General features: G+C 41.8%; 1 protein-coding gene across 6 annotated transcripts in view; it reads right to left on the bottom strand.

Moving 5' to 3' along the window:
• Mapre2 (microtubule associated protein RP/EB family member 2) overlaps positions 1–23,195 on the bottom strand; it is a 177,017-nt gene that overhangs the window by 94,848 nt on the left and 58,974 nt on the right. For 2 of the 6 annotated variants that reach the window (XM_023714259.1, XM_004623582.1), the window contains exon 1: positions 6,385–6,633. The exons of 3 other annotated variants lie outside the window; for them this stretch is intronic. In XM_023714259.1, coding sequence (XP_023570027.1) covers positions 6,385–6,503 — 119 coding nt within the window. In that variant the 5' untranslated portion in view covers positions 6,504–6,633. Of the gene's footprint in view, positions 1–6,384; positions 6,634–23,195 lie in introns of those variants that run through there. One more of the 6 variants, XM_004623584.2, reaches the window with a different exon arrangement.

Genomic DNA, 23,195 nt, shown 5'->3' with positions numbered 1-23,195 from the left:
CAATTCTGTGTACAATTAACATAGCTCCACAACGCCTATCTTGGAGAATTTGCAGGTTAGACAAAATGTCCAGTGCTGCTATCAAAGCTACACACTGGGAACAGTCACAAGTCTACAGATCTCCAACACACACACACACACACACACACACACACACACACACGTCTGTGCACACCCATGGATGGACACAGCATACTCTTCCCTCTTGCCCTAGTCCTTTTCTTTTCCAAAGTCATGACTAAAATTTGATTCTTTTGGAACAGTCCTTTTACCTGCTGGAACCAACTGAGGCCTCAAACCAAAAGAAACAGTGAACTCTGGCCATATTTTCTTAATTAGGTCAGTGTTAAAGGACCACATCCCTAGAAGCGGCCATCAGCTGGATCATCCTGTGTACCCATCACCAACTTCCGCCCCATTAGAAACAAAATAAATCACTACAGTACAGTACTTTAAGAGAAACTGTGTCCATGTTCAACAGAGAAAAATCCTAGCAAGGATGGAGAGATTTGACACTAAAAACGTACAACTATTTTTTTTCCCAGTAACCCAAGAAATTACTAAGTAGCCCATACTATTCAATCTTCACCTCACTAATGATTTACTTTTAGTACAATAAATGATTGTTTTAGAGATGCATTTAACAAAAGCATATTCAGGAGCCATTTCCTTGACTCATCAAGGCAAAAGTTATATAATTTCTATTTCTATGTGAATGGTCACTTTCCATTTTGGAAGAATTCTCTCAATGTAGGTCAGAAACACTGAGATCAACAACAAGAATCAGAATTTCAAAATGAGCTGAGAATCTAAGTCCACAGGATCCCAATAGGGATGTCTGTGGAGTGCTCCAAGGCAAAGGGCTGCTTCAAGACACTGGGTGATTATGAGGTAACCAATCTGTACCACAGAGGTAGGAGAGTTGAAAGCCTGAAGTCAGGAAGAATGAAATGAGTCTAACATATTTCACTGTAGAAAAAGGAATTTTGGAAGGAGAGATGCAAATCAATTTGTCCCTGAAAATGAAACTGACAAAACTTATAATGAAATTATGAGCCAAGGCAAACTCTGGTCCTCTTTAGTGGCCCCCATCACAAGTGACATCTTCTAGCTGTGACTGTTCTGAGCAATTTCACAGCCCTGTCTGTAAGTCTTATGGCAGGACACAATGAGAGAAGATGCCTCACGGTGAAGTAGCAAATGCCCTGCTTCTGAGTTTGGGAGGATCGGAGTGGCACTCCATAGCTAGGAAGAGAACGTTCGTGGACACAGAAGTCACTGTCTGCCCTAAGTCCCAGCCCTTCTAGAAGATGAAGTTACATTACTGATACTACACAGAGAAAGAGGCCTGTCTGAGTCAGGGACTGTCCATCAATCTACCCTGCCCTGATCCCTGAAGGTTAAGGGACTCGGGTCCTCTCATAGCACAAATGAACATCCTTCTTGATTTTGGAGCCCGCAGGGTGGGACACTTGTGGAGCCCACTTTCCTTTCAACTCACATTTTGAAACAGGAGATGGATTCCTCAGTTCTCAATGCACTGGTTGTGAGGTAATAAGCCTTTAGCAGTTTCCTATTTGCAAGTTCCCACTACCGTGCTTGCTTTGCAATAGTCCTGTCCTGTTCTCCACATCCACTAGGCCAGGCCAACGAAATCACGTCCGAGTCCAAAGCTGGTATCTCTTCACTGAGGACTTGCCACAGTCTCTTTTTGCACTCTCCAGCACACTGGCCTTCCAAGTGTATTTTCTTACTTTAACGCACTGCGGGCTCAGGAAGTGCAAACCACTTCTGCTATCAGACGAAGCAAAATATGTAACTCAGATATAAAACGAGCTGTTTATAACTCTGACTTCGCTAGAACGCAAGGGCTTTGAAGGAGCACCAGGCAAAGACCTGGGCCAGAGCAGACTCCTAAATATTTACTGAATTAATTCTCCAATCGTAATAGAATATTTATTTCAGTCCCAACATGTCCTCCTTCATTAATCTAAGTGGTTATTCACGGCAGCTTCAAGAGGTCTCTATAAACACAAGAAAAATGCTGCATAAGAAAATCAACCTTCTAGATTTCCAAGGACGCGCTCACATTACTGCTCTGCCAACTCGGGCACTGCCAACAGACACCGTGACCAGCGACAGGGCTGGAAAAGGCTTCTCCCCAAGGGCACGAGCCCTCAAGCCCAGCCTGTGAACAGAAGCCACCATAAAGGAAAAGCAGTTACAGGTCTGAGCACCTCAAAACCCACTGAATGATCTTCTGTCTCTTATGAACACTGAGAAAACACTGGAGACCAAATCAGTATTTTCAGAAATCTCCACTGACAGCATAAACCCAGATGGTATTAGTATGTATCTAGTGGAGACCCAAGAAGCTAGGTTTTTGCTATCTATTGCTGCTGTTCCAGGGGATGTGATTTGAAATCTACATCCTGGTAAAAAGTGAGTCAAGTTAGAACAGTGACCCCTGAGTGGAACACAATGTCATAACTGCCTGTCCTATACCCTTTGTTTTCCTTCAAACGGTCCATCTTTTTAAATTAGCAAAGCTGGGTATTTTTAGGCCAATATTTTTGACTTACATTTGAGTTTTTTTTTTTTTTTTTTTTTTTTTTTTTTTAAACAGTCCATTTTGTGGGGCCAAGAAACTTAAAAAAAATATTTGGAAACATAAGCTACTGTAGTTGCTTGTCCAAACACCCATTTTGAAATAGTCCTCTGGCCTCATATATTCATTCTCAAAAGCCTGGGGTATGCAAACAAAGATGCAGACGGCAGCGAGCCAGTTAATAAATCTCATTTCCCATCTGCACCTTCATGAAACAGAGCTGCGGGGAGGACCCTCTCCAGGGAGATCCAGAGCACAGCGCACGCACTCGGTGAATTACACAGTGTCACCTCAAATGCCCCGCTCGCCACATTTATTTTTTAAGCAGCTTCTAAAATATATGGATTTCTAGTGCTCTTCAATGTGGCAAGGAAGCTGAGGAGGAGATGGGACTACAGTGGACATGAGCAGTGGAAATGTGTGTGTGTGTGTGTGTGTGTGTGTGTGTGTGTGTCTTTCAGGAGCCATTTTTGCATCTGGTCTTTTTAACTGGAATTACTAATCGATAGGATATTTGCTTTTCTAATCAAAATGCACACTACCTTCAATAATGATCTACCACCTATTCTACTCCAGGATGTGAAAATGAGCTGTTTATACTAACAGATACCTGGGTCACCATATCTGGGTCAGGAGTGACAGATGACTTATTCGTAAACAATCTGGTGCAAATGCTATAAAAACAGAAGAGCAAGGGCTTGCCCACTAGCTGTGCCGAAGTCCTATTTTCTAGGTATCCTCTCCCCCTCTTACCTGCACTGGAAGCATGACAAAGAGCCCCAAAAGAGAGCCTTTCTATTAACAGTCACATTCTTCTGTTTACACTGTCAGGATTTGTTTCATGTGGTTTTAATTTTTATTTTTTGAAGTATTAGATATGGACCTCGGAGCCTTCCGTGTGCTAGGCAAGTACTTCACCACTGAATTAATCCCCAGCCCAGAAACACTTTGTTTTAAATGTTTGAAGTTAGCCTCACAATTTCTCTGTAAGAATGGACCAGATATCTTGACGCATAACAAGCAAAGGTAAAAATAAAGCCAAAGGTTTGCTGGGTTCCTATTACATCGGAATTGTTTCTGGTCCCGCCAAGCTCCTGGGCTCACCCAGGCCCGGGGACTCCACGGCGACCTTCCAAGAGCACATCTCATTGTTGAGGCTATCTCCACGCTTCCAGCCTAAGTCAAACTTTTTCTTGGTTAAGTCTCCACTGAGCTTTCAAATTGTCTTCCAAGTTTCCTTAGCAATTAAAAGGCTATATTATCCCAGTCTTGAGATGCAAAAATAATGATAGAACATTTCCGGAGAGAAAAATGTGTCACATATTTCCTTTCCCTAGGTCTCTCCACCAAAAAAGAAAGTGGCAGTCATTACACTGGCCATTCCCAAGGGAAGCAGACAGACCAAAGAAGACACCCAGTGTGTCTGCTTGCACCCTTTTGTATAACGCAAGACAAACACAATTTTGGAGGCCTCTTTCTTTACTTACCGTATGCCACCTCTCACTATAGTATCCACTAATCCTATTATAAAATATACAAATACAACCATGCTCTACAATGATGAATTTGTTCAGTCAGGTCATTATTCAAATTCAGTTTTGCTTTTTATACAACCTTAGGTCCTATTATAAGGACTCAGAAAGCAAACTGGAAATAATTCAGAAAATCAAAATCATAATTTGGATCAAATTGAAGAAGCAAATAAAATTTCATTTTAAAATAATATCATGAAAAGGTAACCATGAATCTTTCTGTTAAATCATTTTCCATGCCATTTCAAATGGGTTCAAATGAATAATGAAACCCAACTGGGCAACTTCCTTTGGCTTCTCTGATGAATCTGAACTCCACCCTACAAGCAACTGGAACCTATACAGCATGGATGAAATCACCTGGGAAACGAGCTTCAGGAGCATTACTTGTAAGAACGGTTCAAATAAATTCAAAAGCAAATCAACTCTTTTTCTTCTGAAATCCTATTTTTAGCTTTGGGATGGTCACAGAGGACAAAGGCAGAACAGTAATGAGAGAAGGGGTCCAACTTTCTAAGCACAAGGTCTCCTACAGAGGAGCGCCAGGAGTTGTGGATCAGTCTAGGTTTACATTAGGAGAACAACAAGCACTTGAAATCCCTGAGGATGTCATGTTAACACGTTTGCTGGAACTATAAGGCATGAGATTTTGGTGACCTTAAGGGCACAGCCAAAATTAACTCCAAGTATTTATGTAACTGCCAGGGATGACAGGGCAAAGGTTGCTTATAATTTTTTTTTTTTTTTTTTGAGCCAACAGTGTGTGCCTTTGGTCAGAGAGAAAGGAAGCAGGGTACTTTTGGTCCTATTTTACGATATGCAACATCTATACACACAAAAATAGGCTTCCTATAATACCATCTGAGTGTGTGGATGAAGGCTTTCAAAAACGGCTTATTTCCTGTTGCTTGCTAGCAGAAAGGATGCGCTTCAGCTTCGGTGGTATGTGTGCTCAACTTCAAAGCAAAAGCATTGTTGGCAGTTATCAAGGTAACATTTAAGAATAACTAGCCCTTCCTTTCGGAAAAAAATAGAAAGAAAAAATGGAAACAAAGCTTTGTAAATAAAGAGGAAGAGGGACTGAAGGGAAGGTAGGAGAATGGGGAAAAAAGAACAGGCAAGATATATCATGTACAGGTATATATTTCCTGTGACGAATAGTATGCATAGCTAAAAATATTACAATAAAAGCACTACACAGATAATTTCAAAAAAGAAAAAGGAATAAAAATAACTACCCCAGTACAAAGAACGTGGGAGGAAATGTGACCAAAACCATCAGTCTAAGTCTGGCCTTGAGCTGCCTAAGACCCTAGCTGCGATCTCCATTACATTGTTATCCTTATCAAACAATGCAAACAATTTTAATGAGCTTATCTACGGGAACATATTGCCAGATACATTAATGTAAAAATGATGCCAACCGCACAGGCCAACTCATTAGTCAAAAGGCTCACAATACAGTGACCGAGATCATTCCCATCCTCAAATCAGACCTCAGCAAAATACCAGGAATTACCTTTCTACTGTAAATAAGGAAGGGCTCCCCCACCCTTGCGGAGGCCATAAACTCCTAAGAAAATGGATTAACAACACCCCGTTTTTTCCAGGTCCTTTACAGTCTAGTCTCTTTCTAAAAAATCCAGGGCTCGAAGGAGAAAATTTTGGTTTATGTCTGACACTGTGACCTTCTGCTGTCAACCCTTGCACCAATCAGCAGGCGGAATTCTTACAAAGCTCCATCAATCTGGTGGTTTAACATCACAGACTGCAGCTTAATCTAGAGGATTCCATCTTTCCTGCTCGCTCTCCAGGTTAAGCGCAAACGTTTTTTTTTTCTCTCGCCATCCTCGCATTTGTTCTCTCCGCCTCTAGGCATAGCTACCTAATGGCTCCTTTAAAATTCAAAAAGGGAAGGAGAAAAGGAAGTGCTACAGCCTCTGTCTCTTCGCAGAAGGGGAGAAAACAGCACGCATTTTTATCAACGTGGAAGCAAATAGATGGAGGGAGACGCTCTGCAGGCAGCAAACCTATTCACAAAACGCTTTCATCTGCACTCGCGAAGCCTCGATGCACGCCCAACGTGACACATGGAAACAGATAGCAAGCAGTCACGCCAGCCTTCCCGAACGCACGTCTGCAGCCCGGCTCGCGGGCAGTGTCTGCCCCCTTATATAACGGGCCGGATTTCCGCGCGTCCGGGTCCCGCGGTCCGGCGGGCGCGCCCCGGGCCAGCCCCATTACCTGTAGGAACGCTCCCCGCGCACTGTGTGCTTTCGGAAAGGAATGATGGTCCCGTTATCCTGGATGATGTCGTTGTTATTCTCGCCATTTGGGGACAGGGTTTGGGTCGGCCCAGGCATTGGCGCACTCCCGAGGAAGGGAATAAACCGCTGTGGGCTGGCTGCTGAGGACGGTGGTGGCTGCGTCTTCCCGCTCGCTCGCCTGCTCGCAGGGACCGCGCCTGCCGCCTGCTCGCTCTCGCCGCCTTCTCCCCGCCGGGCTCCCGCCCCGCCCCGCCCTCCCGCGCCCCGCCCTCCCGGCTGCTGACGTCAGAGCGCCGGCAGCAGCACCCTGGTCACGTGGCCCGCCGTCACCATAGCAACCCGCTAACTCATCACCTCGCTTCAATTCACACAGGGCCGCGGCGTGACCACGCCAGCGGCTCCGGGCAGGCACCGAGGCAGGCCTACATCTGGCACGTAAAACCCCAGGCCACCCCGTCGCCCCCCTCGCAGACTAGCCTGGACTGAAAACCAGCTCTTCCTCTAACCGTTTCCTTTCCGACCCGTGCTCCAACTGCAGCTGTGTACACAAAAGAAGGATTCATGCACAGGGGCGTGGGAGACCCTTTAACTCCTCGCGTACCAAGTTCCGTGCCATGAAAATTAATCTTGGGTCACTTTTGGGGGCGGGGAGGACCTAAAAAGATCGCGTGGCCTGTTTCTAGAAAAAGTGTCCAATTAAAGGGGTTAAAATTTCTAGCTTCCGCCACTCTCCAAAGCAGCGAGATCCTCAGTAGGAGGAAAAATAAATAATAAAAGAAAGACACCTAGGAGGAGGCTGTGTTTTCTTCTAATAAATGTATAACTTTTCCTTTAATCATGTGAGGATTACACATTGCAGATTAAGAGGTTTTCTGTATAGAAGAGTCTCAAAAAAAGGTGTTTTGTTTTTTTTTTTTAAACCCACCATTTTGGAGTATCATAGTTACCCAAGACCTTCCCGTTCAAATTCTCTATTCTGCCTCCTGATACAGAACGTTGACGGCTGGCCACCTACTTTATTTCCATCTAAATAACAAGTGGCTGCCTCCTTTAATATTTGGGATTCTTAGCTTTCAAGCTGTTCTCTATCACTGTAATGTAGTTTTCAAACACAGTGCCTGAGTCAGGCGTTATTAATATCAACCCCATTTTAGACATGAGTAAACTAGATGGTTTCGATTACTAAGGTCACACAGGTAGGAGGTGGTAAATAAGTCACTGGCACGTTGATGTGCACTCAAATACTATGCATCAAGAATGAGAATCAAAGTGGCCCAGCTCCTGCCTAGGGGAGTGCAAGGTCGTGGGTTCGAGTCCCAGTTCCAAAACTGAGAATTGAATGCTTGAGCTACACTCTCAATATGACCACTGTGTAAAGATGACTGTGACTAGAACTGCACACACATTAAAAAATCTGTGGATTAGATTGTGCACTCTGGACAGACACCAAATGCGCCCAGTACTCTCTTCCAGAAAGAAGAGTTTTAAGGATTCCCTACTTAGCACAAACGACCTCTGAACTTTCATGAGATGGGAAAGAACTGGGATATAAAAGACCATGTATATTTATAGCATATATTCATAGCAGAAGGCACTCGGCTGTGGCTCACTCCTTCCCATCATTGTACAAGTTATCAGCTTCATCATTCTGTGATACAGATATTAAAAACAAGTAAAAACCCTGTCATTCCTGACAACTCTCTAGCATATGTCCCTGGTTATAAGTTATTTCTGGTATCAAGCTTCTGGAATTGGAATCAAATGTTTCACAACCCAGATGGTAATGATAATCTCAAACAAGGGCCCCCCTTTTCTATTTTCTATTCTCCTTTTGAGCTATTATTTTAATAATTTTAGGTTTTGCTTCCCCTGTTACATCACTTGTGTACAAGTCAATTCCTTTGTTTACATCTTGGTTTATATAAGAATTTTTCTTACATAATCAGTGTTCAGTTCTGACTTCTGACTTACCAAGTACACAGGTAAATATCTAAGTATAAGAAATACACAGCAAACTTCACATTCCACAATGAGGTAAAGGGACCTACTAGGGTAGTCACTGCCAGAAAGACTCAGGCCTCCTCTTCCTATTTCTATTTCTTGACCCACTGGGGTCAATGTTCTTACTGATTTGCTCTCTTTCACAAAGCTTCCCTTTGAGCTGGGGTTGACAGTCTGAAGTTGAAAGGTACGATCTCAAATCAAATATTCAGTATTTTTAGAGTATGCCCTCACAACTGGGGTTCCGTAGGATAGCTTCTTTTTTCATGATCATTCCATATTTAAGTGATATTTTAGATACAACGTTATCATGAGAACTATGTTAGTCAGAATTTGAATGTCTAGCTCATTAATTATATCAGTTTGTGGAACAAATGCTCCCTCTTTGTTTCTAGGCTGCTCAGGAAGGACAGGAAGATGGCCAAGAACTTGGTCAATGGGCTTAAAGGAGAAGGGTAGTGAGTCGGGTGAAGGAGGTGTCTAGGAGCCCTTGTAAATCTTCCTCTACGACTGCTCTGAGCCAGATTACTATAAAGGGACCCGGAGAACTCTTGAGACCGGTGATTACCCTCTGAGATGCAGGGGTAACGGGGGTTATAATTTGAAAATATTAAACAGATGTGTTTTCATTCCCCTCCCCATAAATCAGTTTACCTGGCAGTCATCCTCCAGTTCAGCCCTGGGGAAGAAGGAGGGCACATTCCACGTTGGGATCGAGGATGATACAATATAGGGAATGTGCTGAAGAGACAGGAAGCGGGGAAGGAAAAGCCACACTTTCCGGCCTTAATTGGGTGTAGGAAGATGGAAATGAAGATGGGAAAACGCAAGGTCACCCATCTGCAGGCCTCCAGGCTCATGCTCTAGAAGGGAGACATTAAAAAGGCTGAAGACAAACGTAAAACCAAAGGGACATATGTTCGTCTCATTTCATGCAGAGCTAGGGAACGAACAATGCTGCCTACGATCAAACAATGTTCTAACCACTTTCCTTCTCCAGACGAGATATAGCCTGGTAACAGTAAAAACTTCCCTTCCCTGAAAAGGTGTGTTTGCAGCATAGTGAAGCGACTGATCAATGACTTGATATGGTCACAGAGAAGGGAGGATAGAGTTTGACTCTCCAAGGGGTAGAAACATGATATAGAACATATCTACAAGCTTCTATCTGTTCTGTTGGGCATAAGAAGGAGGTTGAGTGCACAGTGCTATCAGCAAGCTGAGTTTATGGTATTGGTGGTGGGAGGAGACATTATTACAACACCCAGTTCTACAGGGTGTGACTTCCAAGGTAGAGCCTAATAAGTATAAGTAGCCAAATTTGAAGAAGCTACACAGTGCTAGGACTAAGTCTGTTGGGAGACTCTGGAGCAGAAGTGTTTGGCATAGGACACCAGCAGAATGCTTGAGGACAGGGTCACACCAGCTACTCCTCAGCAGACTCAGATACTGTAAATCAAAGGATCAGCATGAGATCAGGAGGCCCTCTTTGTGTTTCCACAAGGCCCTATTCAACCCCACAGACATTATCTTACAGAGGGGTAGGGAGGGAAAGGGCAGCACGTCTAGAAGACCAAACATTCACCCAAGAGATGGAGCTACCCAAATATAGCCTAACTTGGAAGAGGCCGTAATACTGTTTGCTGTCCCCAAGTGCAAACCTGTTTCTATTTCTTCAGCCCTCAGCAGCAGATGGAGAGTAACATAGATTGTGGGAGGGATGGCTAAACTGTTTATGTGTACTTGACTGTGGATTAAGGTTTTGTTCACTGTACCGAGGTGTGTGCAGCCCACTTCCCTACATATCCATGTGCCTGTGGAAAATGACTCCTCCCATCAGGCTGCAGGATTTAAGTAGGGGCTCTGGCATCTCAAGCAGACCATTGTCAATGTAACTCTGGCAAGTTATTTTACATCTCTAAGACTTAGTTTCCTAATCTGTAAGGCAGGTTTAATAATAATGGTTCCAGAGTGCTGCTGCGAGGTTCATAAGTGCATTTAAAGCACAAAACACATTGATGGCATGCAGCAAATCCTCATTAGTGGCAGATGTTATTATTTAAAAGTAATTTTAGGCTCTAAAATGTTCCTTCATTCATGTAACACAACTGGTTTTCTTATGTACTAAGAGGTGGTAAAATAAAACCTCAAAGAACCCCCAGGGTTGTGGGTAAGCAAGGTAAAAATAATTGGCATCTCTAACTACAACATAATTACTATGGTATCATACAGGGTAATATGGGACCATAGAAGATGCGCACCGAGCCCCAGAAACTGGGAAGTAGATCTCAATAGCTCCCCCAGGTCATTGATGGTATCCAGCTTGGATGAGTAATAATAGCAGCTTTCCTGTTCCCTTCCTATGCAGTAGTATACGAGGTTCCTTAGGAAATGGGCTTGGACTGTTCTATTCACTCCTGTAGCTTAAATTCTTAGATCAGAGTCTGGTAAGCAGTAGCCATTGAATGAATCCATTAATTTATTCAACTAATATATGAATTCTCACACAGGCCCCTCACCCCAGTGAAAATAATTAAGATTAAAAGAAGAGAAGCACCTTGTCCAGGATTAAATTCCAGGCTTTCTTGGATTAGGCATCAAGCTATGCTGTCATTTAAAAAGATGAATGGTAATACAAGGATAAGATAAAGCAGATATGTTTAGTTATAGAGGGAGTGAAGGGTATGTCGTATCCGGGGAGCAGCAGGTTTTTTTAATATGAGGCAAGAACAGACAGAGCACACAGTGATGGGAGATAGTGTATGTGCCGAGAAGAACAAAAAGGTCTTACAGCCAAACCAAAGAAGTTGACCTTGGTTTTGAAAATGATCTAGAACCATCCAGTGCACGAAGAAAATTAAAATGGCATGTGTATTGATAAGGTGTGGTGCTAGCAGCAGTATGTATACTGAAGATCCAAATGAGTCAAAAAGAGGTGAGAAGCTAGAGTAAGACAGAGGTCAAGGGTCTGCAGAAGGAAGTACAAATGTGAGATAGCCAGAGGGTATTACTTTTAGGATCTCGTGACTAATTGGATGTGGGCATGGACACAAGTGGGAGCAAAGGGCGGGCAGCAAAGGAGAAAGAGGCATCTCAGATGGACCTCAAGTTTATGCGTGGGTCTCAGTATCATTTATCAAAGTTAGGAATATAGATTAGTTTGGAAGAAAGTTTCTCACATTGTATTCTGGACAGAGAGAACCATCTGCAGGACATGGACGTCACATGCAGTAGGTCTTCCTTATATATTTGCAAGATTAAAAATAAATAAAGAAATCTTAAAATGAAGAAGGAAATGAAGCAATTCTTTGCAAAATCATGACTCTTCTGATCAAACCAAGATATTTAAGGAAAGAGGAGACACTAAACCCAAGATCATATATATAGTACCGACAACTAATGGGAATCAAATATTTGGACTAAAACAGTTCCAGAAATATTGGAAATGAGCCACTATGTTCATTGCTGACCACCTGCTAGATCTCAGATGAACTGACCCTACCTCTGAGGTCTGATTCTAGTGGAATTAGGATCCACAAAAAAGAAAGAAAAGAGAGCAAAATGTAAAATAAATACTTAAAATGCATGTTTGGAGAGCAGAATTGTTAAGACAGACCCTGAAATTAGAGAGCTACAGGCCTGAGAACAATAGCTAAAAAGGAAACCATAAGCAGGTCTTAAACACAGATCCAATAATGGAAGACAAAACCAGACTCTAAAGTGTAATTTTCATGGTTCCTGGAGTGTAGCACAATCATATTTCTCGTAGGATTCATACCAGAGAGTACCAGCACATTACATATTGGCAGAAATCATAGTATCCCTACTTTTTCCAGTGTGAAGCTTTCAACAGGAAAGGGGAGTTTTGCATTGCCTTGGATTTGAGTAATCCAAACTATAATAAAGAAGAAATGGATTCACTAGCCAGGACTAGATGTTACTCCTGATCCCAGAAACGCATACTCATCACCGATATGTTTTCCAGGTTAAAATGTGTTCATTGAAGCTGATAATCATCCTTGTCAAAGGCATTCACAGCTGTCACATCACCTCAAGTGGGAACTTCCTTTGATTGTTAACACCTCCAGATACGGGCAGAAGATGCCTCTTAGCAGTCACCTCTGCTGCTCTGAGCCAAGTCATTCGCCTCCTATGGATGTCCTAAGATATTTTCCGGGAGGAATGGTAGGTACAGGTTATCAATCAAAGGCTTCCACTCTGCTCCACCTCACAATGAATAAGTACATGATTGGCAGGCCAGTGACACTGGCCCTGAAGTCACATGGATGGCATAGAAATGTACTATATTTGAGACTGGTTCCTTGGTCATGATTATCAAGCCAGAAGCTTGAGGATTTTATAGGAGGATTTTATCAGCTCTGTTCAGGGACCGAGTAAGAATGTTAGATAATAGACAAGGCTCCTGGCTTTAAATAATAGCATTTTATCTCAGAAAAATTTGTGACTGATTCCTCCCAGAGGAAAGAACTCCTCTTCAGGATCATCCTAGACTGATATGTCCTTGCAGGTCTGATCTTTGCAACAGCAAATGCAAAGGCCGTGTGAGGTGGGCGTGTGTGATTTAAACAGTAAGGAAGTCAGATGTGTCTGCCCCGGAATGAGCAAGCTTATACATGTATTGTGTGTGTTGGGGGTAAGTAATTGTAGGAGATAATGCCAGAAAGATCACACAGGAATCAGAATGCACAAGGCTTTGAAAATCCATTGTAAAGACAAGGGCTTCAAACCAAAGTCAGAAACCATTCACTAGTAGTAGCACTGGCAGTGTTGCTCAAGAAGTGGAGTATTCTGTAATCATAGTAACACCAATGACTAATATTTGAGTACTTTTGATGGGCCAAAGGCTATATTTCATAGGGAGTGGATATTTTAATTCTCAAAGAAATGTATGAAAGAGGGTATTCCTAAGTCTTATTTGTCAGAGGAAGTAATGACTTCAATAATCCAAATCACCAGCCAGGAAGTAGTAGAACTGGGCATGAACCCGCCTGTCAGTTGTTAAAGATGTAATACTTCTACGATTTCTCACCCTGCCTTCTGCTAAGGTCTGCTTAACCTAGGAGGAAGAATACAGAAGCCAGGGCTGGGTGGGGGAGGGATGACCCTGCAGAAGGACAAAGGACATTCTGGCAATTTGATGCCATGAAGGCAATTCTGTAGGGAAAGAACGAAGATAAAGCCAGGTAAAGTGAGAAAAAACAGGTAGAATTCAGGCATGGAAGTCGCACAGGAAAGCAGTATTCATGGAAAAGAGGGATTGGAAGAAGTGAAGGACAGCAATTATAAATTATGGTTCCAGAAAATAGAGTAGGTGAGATGAAGAAATACGAAGGTTTGGGGTCAGGAGAATATATGATTCATAGTAAAATAATTCTCTTACCCTTGCTTATACAGGTTAATAATTTTATGTTTGAGTAAAGCCTCAGCTAGAACTGTCCACTTCTTTCATGCCTTCTGAAGGGAGACAAGACCACTGGCAGATTTTGTTCTTTCTATTCAAAGCTAAAATCTCTTTTCATTTTGACTATGCTAAAACTGTTATAATTCATGCATTGGCTCTCGAAACACCTATTTGATTTTTTTTTTTTTTTTTGTATTTTAGGGAAGGGTCTATGGGGTGTTCAGAGTCTCATCACTAGATTGGACTTGTAGTGATCTGCTTGTTTACAGCTTCCTAAATGCTGGGATTACAGATCCACACTACCATGCCCAATCTCAATTGGCCTCTCAGTGTGTCCTGGGTGCAGGGCCTGCTTGGAAGGCCTGGGGATTGAACCTCCGGCCCCTGCACCTGTTTGCAGGTGTTTAATCCACTGAGCTATTTGGCCAGCCTTGATACGCCTATTTGAATGCTCTCACTACAATGTGTCTGTGTCCAAATTTATAAAATTCCTTTATTTCTCCCCCCATTTTATGTCCATGTTAAATAAAATGCATCTTGATGAAGTGACTGGATAGGTCAGCTATAAAGGGATAAGAGGCACTTTGGGCTCAGCTGGGCGACAAAAGAATTGAAAAGACTCTACCACTAATAAGAAGCTTCCAAAAGATTCCAGGACTTTCAAGAAGAGTTCTGTGGGGCTCCCTAATGTCAACCAGCCCACTGGGCTTCATTACTGACCTTTTTAAAAAATATATATATTTTATACAGAGTCTAACTACACAGATCAGACTTGTAGTGATCCTATTTTCAGCCTCCCACGTACTGGGATTATAGGCATGCGCCACCATGTCCAGTCTCAATCGCTGTTTCAGCGCACCCTGCAAGCGGTTGTTACTGACTTTGACATTGAAAAGTCCAAAGTGTATAGAGAAGCTCTTTACTATAAGTACAAACTCTTCTCCCCCAGGAGAAGGTGGGGGAAGATTTGCTTTGTCAGGTACTAAGGGTCCAGAGCTTCAGAGCCACTCAGAATTTAGGCCTTCAAGTGGCAACGAGAGACACTGGGACTGAGGGTCTTCCTGAGACTAGGGCTCCACTATCAAGTCTGGTGGTGCACCTCGGCAGGGCTGTGGATCACGGATGGCTCCCTGACAGCATGTGAAGGGAACATGAGGCCGGCAGCTGGGGAGCAGTGTGAGTAATGGAAGAGAAATTCCCCAATTCCTGATCTCATCCAAATAAAATTTTTAAAAAGAAAATTAAAGCAGCTTACTTCATTAGGGAACAAAAAAGAAAGAAAGAAAAAGGAATGCAACTGGAAATCATGAAGTAAGATTGCTTCCATCAGAAATGTTTTAATTAGAGCTTATTTTTTTGGTTCATCATCAAAATGTTTTAATTAGATCTTAGAATGCCAAGTATCTTCGTGTTCTCAATTCAGATTCACTCAACATTTAGAACATGAACTTGAGATGTTCAACTCTAGAGGACAGCACACAAAACCAAAATGTGTCACACTCAAAAGTCTTATACTTAGTTTCTATATAAATGATCACACTTTAGGAAATCCAAAAGGGATCTTTCAGGGAGACACACAAGTCTTTCAGTCAGCGGACTGTTCTAGAATCAACTCGTTAGAATCAACCAGTGGACAGCTCTAGAATCAATACTCTTACATTATCTGTCTTCACACCTTTCCTCCTGGCCACAAGTTCTCTTCAGGGAAGACTATGTAAGTCTTCAGAGATGCAAAAGAATGGTCATGAATGACAAGGAATGGCACGTAGTACAAAGAGTATGTTTAATGTTTAATGCCATCCCCCAGTCTGGAGCTCCAGCCCAAAGTTCAGAGACAGGTCTATGACCCCAGGCAGGAGAGAGAGAGAGAGAGAGAAAGAGAGAGAGAGAGAGGCAGGCAGGCAGACAGACAGACAGAGACACAGACAGCACTACAGAAGAGAGTATAAACTTTGTATTTACTATATTTTATAGAAAAAAGGGAATAGTTGTCTTAGTCACTTTTCATTATCAGTGGGATATATCTAATGCTTGCAACTTAAAGGAGGTCAGGTTAATTTTGGCTCAGTTTCAAAAGTTTCAGTCATGTTTAGCAGGCTCACAAAATGGAATGGTAGAAGGGCCTGGGCAGCATGAAAACTGTGTGCGTCCTTGAGGCTAGGAAGCAGTAAGAGAAAAGAGGGGCCAGGAGGGAGCCCTTACCTTCCAGGTCGCACCCCCTAGTGACAGGCCTATGGCCAGGCCCTTCTAACAGCAGATGAGCTGTAGCTTCCCATAAGGCAGTCACCCTCCACAAGCCCCACCTGTGGGGGTATAAAGCTTTAGGGGGACGCTCTAGATCCAAACCATAGCAGTAGCGAAGCAGAAAGAGTCCATGGTTTGGATTAATAAGACTTGAACTTGAATCTGGGAGAGACTTGCAGACTGTATAGCTTTGGCCAAATTATTCAACTTTTCTTAGCCTTAGATTCTTCATCTATACAATAGTTACAACGAAATGTATAGGGTAACATCCTGAGATATAAACTTGTGTTCTACGTGGTCCCATGGTAGGGCCAGGTGTTGGTGTTGCTGTTGCTGTTATTGGCCCACATCTTACAATACTGATAGCTTCTACTGCAGTTTATTAGCAGGTTATTGTCTTGTGAAAAAATCTGATTGCCCTGGGACCACTATGCTGTGGAAGGGTAAAGCATGTGTAGATGTCCAGAGGTTGAGGCTCTATGGAGAAGAAGAGGTGGTGAGGGAGACCACACAGTGTTCCAAGGCTCCAAGGACATAATTTTAAAAAAAGCATTCTGCAGCTCCAGCTCCCCACACCAACAATAGATAGAGCCTATACCATCCTAAATCTTGGATTCATAAAGCCATGAGGTGTACTAAAATGGTTATTTTAAGTTAGTGAATTTTGGGGTAGTCTCTTATGCAGTAAAGGATAACAAAATACTCTGCTGGTTCTTTATGGTTGCATAATGAATCATCCCAAAACCTAGTGGATGGCAACATGACCAATCATTTCATTGTATCACTTGGCAGGTGACAGCGTTCAGTAAGGCAGTTCTCATGATCTCCCGTGCTACTCTAGTCAGAAGAGAGATGGATGCCAAAGTCTTAGAGGTGCCTCAGACTCATGACTGGTAGCTGATGGCGTTTTTGGTTAGGACATCAGCTGAGGCTATAGAGTAGTTGGAACACCTAACCAAGCCTTCTCCTTCTCTGGAGGCTTGAATATCCTCACAGCATGGAGACTGAGTTCCAGTGGCAATGATCCCTAAAGAGCAAGCAGAAGGATATGGCAGTTTTAAAAACTAGTCTTCCATCACAACTAGTCAAAGTCAACCCAAGTCCAAGAGGAAGAGATACTGATCCACTTCAGGTCATAAATGTGATAAAAGTCAGTCTCAAACTGTAAGAAAAACATGGAGGATGGATGGTAGCCATCTTTAGAAAATGCACTCTACCATATACACCTTAGTCTACCTTCTCATTCCCATTTCAGATTTGTAAGCTCACAGTGGAGAGAAGCTGGTCATGTCAGGGAACACAAAGAAGAAAGTGTTGAACCTCAAAAGTTGACTTTCAAGTGTCAAAATCTTAAGATACTTTTGAGATTCAGAACCTAAGGACCATGCCATAAGTCACAAGACTAGTGATTGGTTGGAGGCTATGGGGTCTGGGGCTGTTAGGTCTCTGAGGGACTCTGCTCTCTTTGCTAGCTCTTAGCCACCCCCCATGTCAACTTGGTAACTGAGACAGAAGCCCATACTCTGCTTACATCTGGATGCTAAAGTTGTGCAGAGGTTCCTAAGTTACCAGGCACAGAGACAGCAGGGTGCAGGTACAGGGTGAGGCAACATCAATTATCCTGCAGAGCTACTGACTATTTCTGAGGAGGGCAGAAGAACAAGTCTGATGCCATTGGTAAGGACAGAAACATCAGCAAAAAAGAATGGGCTTTGCTCACTAGGCTTATTTTTCTGGGGAGAGCTGCCACTAAATGCCACTCCACAAGTCAAAGGCTCCCTTCAGGTTTCCAGAGGCATCCTGTCAAACCACACGCCTGTACTGCAGGGTCTATATTCATCACCACATTCTCCCACTTTGTGAGTAAGCAGACCAGAGGCAGAAGCAGCAGTTCGGTGGTGCTGATTAGGACAACACCCAGTGCACTCAGCAAAGGAGTTTTCCTCCCCCCCTTGGTTCCCGTCCCAGATCTGCTTGAGCTGGACTCACACCAGCACTCAATTTTGAAACCCCAGAACCTTCCTCTCCCTCCCATCTCTGATTCTTTTTTAAATTTTTTTTATTCATTTTAATGAGAAAAAAATAGCAATGGAACAGTTTCAAAACAGGTTAGTAGGACAGTTACAATAATTAATACATTGCATATTGTTGTCTTCATAGTAGTTATTCAGAGGACAAGATGCAGACATGATATCTTGTTTAAACAATATTAGTACAAACCTTTCTTCTCATTGAACTAAGTAGCTGTATGTCTATCCTAACTATTTTGTGTCTCCATCCCCTCTCTGATTCTGTCACCAAACTTGTGTCCCTCACCATGAACCTGCATGCACACATCCCTCCCTGCCCTTGTCCACAGCCCACAGTGTGCCTCAGACCTTTCCTCGTGTCCAGCTCGGGAACCCCTCTGGAGAGGTGCCCTTCCTTCCTTTTCTCAATCAATATTTACAATAAACCTGTATCACTTTTCATACCTCATTTCACCACTAGATCTATCTTCCCTTTATTTTCAGAATTCTTCTGTGGCTTCCTATCACTTTCAATATGAAAAATTAAAGTTTCACTTTGAGGACCTTAAAAATTTACCCCTGATCGGGCGGAGCAAGGGTGACATTTCATCTGATAACCTCCTAATCTGAAACGTTAGTTTTGCCTCCTAAGGTCAACATAAGCAAAAGCTTCCTCTGTGTGAATCTTTCATAAATATTCTTATAGAAATGGACTCTTCATCTGAATATTCTAGCCTGTAAGTGCCATTTGGAAATAACTTTGGCTTCCTCCATTAAACATACCAGGAGTGGGATAGCAATTTAGTCAAATGAATTATGATGATACAAATGTTTTGCTGCCCCTGAGAGTCCCTGTCTATTCAAGCTGATGAGAGAAAGTCTAGAATATTTAGCTACTATAGTCTCATCCTTAAAATGCTTTGAGAGGGCTGGCCAAATAGCTCAGCAGATTAAAGCCCCTGCAAACAGGCACAGGGGCCAGGGGTTCCATCCCCGGGCCTGCCATGCTGGCCTTGTCCCCGGGGTGTGCTGAGATGGCAATTGACGCACTCCTGTAATCCCAGCTCTTGGGAGGCTGTAAACAGGAGGATCGCTAGGAGTCCAATCTAATAATGAGACCCTGTAGACCCTTCCCTAAAAATAAAAAAAAGAAAAAAAAAAAGAAAAAAAGAAAGAAAGAAAAAGAAAAAAAATGGTTTGAGTATAATGAGATTATGACAACAAAAGCAGAATCATAATGTTTTTCAGTGAGTTAAAAGCTTTAAAATTCATAGAAAATTACTGGTGGAAAGAAATGAAGAATTACAACATTGCTGCTTCCTACTGATGGTCAGAACAGTCCAGGTTCCACAGAGGGTAAGTTCTGAGGCTGGACGACAAGTCCAAAACATGTTCCCTTGTCCGGTCACTTGGGGCACAATAAGCAGGACAGGAGCCTCACGTTCTGCATGCAGGACACTTGCTTCTGGGTAAAGTAAATCGCGGTGTTAGTGGCTTCCTCCACCTTCTTAACACTTGAAGAGAGCTCCTAGAGTGTGGACACGGTGCTGTGCTCTGTACAAATATTCTGAAAAGACACCCTCCAATTAAGAGAATAAACATGACTTTGCTAGTGCTAATCTAGGTGAGATGCTGGATTATATTAAGACTTTAAGAATGATTCCCCGGTGTCTCCTAACTATGAACTTCAACGTTTATAGTATATCCATATCATTTTCATATATTATTTTCCCTAGGCCCCTCTCAGAGTAATAAATAATAACATATTTCCATCTTCAAATTTATCACTAGTAATTTCCAATATGAGGGAGAGAAAGTTATCACAAACTCAAATGAAACACTAGAGCCGGAACTCAGAGCCCCACAGCAGTGATTTACCTCGCAAAGCACAAGGCCCTCCCTACGACAAAGAGAGATACTGCCATCCTTAGTATGTCGGTGGGATAAAGGACGATGCTATATTCACTGAAAAATTCCACTTTGATTCACCTTCCATGTCAGTAGGCCAATACAACAGCCAAGCTCCTGCACGATTATTTATGGTGGGAAATCTCTCTATGATGGGAAGTGGGGGTTAAGTGAACTTCTGGAATCTGTCCTGCAGATATTCTTAGTAGATTTTGTTAATCTCAGGTTTCATCCTTCTGTTCACCAAAGAAAAGCAAGTTATATACTTGTCCATAAAACCGAAGAACTTTTTTTTTTTTTTTTTTTTTTTTTTTTTTCAAAAAATGTTGGTCTTTTTTTAAGTTGGGGGGGAAAGGGCTTTTTTTTTTTTTTTTTTTTTTTTTAAGCAAAAAGACTTTCAACAAATGCTGTCACTGCAATGGATATTCCACAAGAGGAGGAGGACGGGGAGGCAGGAATAAAAGAGAGAGGGACAGAATTCATAATTTAGAGAGGGATTGCGAAAGAGCTTTCTGTCCTTCTCAGGTTCAAATTAGGAGCTGGGGAGATGGCTCAGTGGAATAAGTGCTTCCCTGGCAAGCACAGGGGCCTGAGTTCAATCCCCGGTTCTGCCAAAAAAAAAAAAAAAAAAAAAAAAAAAAAGTCCCACCTGGGGCCGGGGAGATAGCTCAGTAGAATAAGTGCTTGCCTGGCAAGCACAAGGGCCTGAGTTCAATCCCTGGTTCTGCTGGGAAAAAAAAAAAAAAAAAAAGATATTATCAGGTTCAAATTAGAAAAATCTCTACTGAACAGTTTTAAAACCAGGAAGTTTTCAAAGTCCCAGCTCATGGGATTAGAGATGGGTACAGCGCACTGAAAACTCAACAAATAGCCACAGTCCTGGAACTCACATTGTTTCAAATACAGTAAGACCTGTACGATTTCCCTGTGCCACAAATCAAATTGAAATTTATCTGACTCAGGGCCAGCCAGATAGCTCAGCGGACTAAAGTGCCTGCTTAGGCAGATGCAGGGACCGGGGTTCTATCTCCCCACTGTGCAGTGCCGGTCCCACCTCTGGGGTGCGCTGAGAATGGGCATGGTGGCGCACACCTGTAATCTCAGTGCTTGGCAGTCTGCCGAAAACATGAGAATCACTGTCCAATCTATAGTGAGACCCTGTAGATCTTGTACCAAATATATTTTTTTAAAAAGAAATATATCTGACTCAACTAATATACATTGTTAGCCAGAGGCATCAATGCTTTGTTGTTTATATGAAAATTTTGACCCTAATGATTTTACTTAATGCATCCTTTACTGTAGCACACAGTGGTTCTTTAGTATAGTATGTGCAAACTATAACAGTGTGTGACATTTGTGATTAAATAAAAAATAGATACCTGAGTCATCACATATCTCATTATAATAAACGTTTGACCTCATTATAAGTATTACCTAACAGAATAGCTATATTTTGACTTTTAAGCTATTCTAGAGAAATAGTACTGGTCAAGAATAGTAAGGCATCAGTGAATTTATAAATACATATTTTATCCTGTGTATCATCTCATTATTACCCCCCCCGTGAGTCTGAAAATATCAGTGTTATGCATCTTGGCTTTATTCCTTCTTTAAAAAGTTCTTATTCTGCTCAACTTTCTACCCAAATACCAAACTGTATCAATTCTCTACCTGCCTGTTTCAGTCTCTGTTTCCACCATGTTCATATTACCTGAAGTATTGAAAAGAGCAAGAACTTTCAAGAATCTCAGGCTGGGGATTGGGCAAGGCCCTCAGTTTGATTGCTGCTACAAAAAAATAAAAAAATAATTTAAAAAAACCCTTTTGTGTCTCAATTACCCCATTTCTCTTCCTTCCAACCCATCCTATACATGTAATATGGAAAGTGAACATAGCTCTTACTACAACTGCCCACCCCAGTCGCATTTTCATGAATCCCATTTTTATGAATTTGGCTTTTCAACTATCCATGTATTTAGTTTTTCTATGGCTACAATTGCATCTCTAAAAATTCATATAGGGCTAGGGAGATAGTTCAGTGGTATAAGTGCCTGCCTGGCAAGCGCAAGGACCTGGGTTTGATCCCTGGTACTGCATCCCACACCAGGCCCGGAACCAGGTGTGGTGGTGTATGCCTATACTTCCAGCACTGGGGAGGCTGAGACAGGAGGATCACTACAAGTCTGAACTGCGTAGTGAGATCCTCTTTCAAGTAAATAAATAAAATCAAAACCTTTTTAAAATTCATATATATCCCTCTACTTTTGATTTATTAACATAGCATCTATTTTCTACTAGGCAAGAAGTTCAACATAGTTCTATTAGTTTTCACCTCTCAATTTTATTAGTAATATAATTTTTAGTTTTTCAGAGTTACATTTAAATTTTTTAAATAAACTTATAAAGTTCTTGACTTTTTTCAAGAACAGTACCTATGGAAGCTTCAATATGTTTTCTCCTAGGCTTTCTTGTGTGGTTTTATCATTATGCCGCCTTTCTGAAAATAATTAAGATTTACATTATGTTGTATTCTCTGTTTCATCTACAGATTGCTTCTAAATTTGAATTCTAGTAAAGAACACTTGTGATTGTGCAATTTGTTATTTTTTCCAGAAAAAATTTTTCTCCAAAGAAAAAATTCTCTCATTAATTTTTGCAATCAGATTATAATGAAAATAAAGTCAAATAGATGTTTTTCACATGCCCTGAATTTTCAGAATCATTCCTCATTTTAACTTTGAACTTGAATCTTGACATATATATATATTTTTTCTTTTCCTAGAGCTTTCTTATAGGTCTATGCTTACATAAGGTATTTTCCCCTTAAAACGAGTCTTCAGAGAATCTACCACATAACTTGGACTGCTCTGGTATTACTGCCAGTATCATGGTATTTCTTATAACTAAATTCTTTCATTAGTTTTAGCATCTTATGGATGCTATGTTATCCTGTATTTCATGCAAATCTTTTCACATCAAGCTAGCCTTAAACTTATAGACCCACCTTCTTCAGTCTCCTATGTCCTGGGATTACAGGTATAGGTCACTGTACCCAGGTGACAATAACATTTTTAATTTACAAGACCTTTTATGCTTTTTGACTTCTTTTTTTTTTTTTTTTTTTTTTTACAGTTTAGTGTTTTATTTTAAATCAAACATTACTTCCTGGATATTTACATGATAGATTTACTTCATTCATTT

The sequence above is a fragment of the Octodon degus genome, unplaced genomic scaffold (assembly GCF_000260255.1).
Source record: "Octodon degus isolate 3935 unplaced genomic scaffold, OctDeg1.0 scaffold00003, whole genome shotgun sequence".
Taxonomy (NCBI): domain Eukaryota; kingdom Metazoa; phylum Chordata; class Mammalia; order Rodentia; family Octodontidae; genus Octodon; species Octodon degus.
Note: the sequence above shows the minus strand (reverse complement) of the source record. Positions and strands in the feature narration are given on the sequence as shown.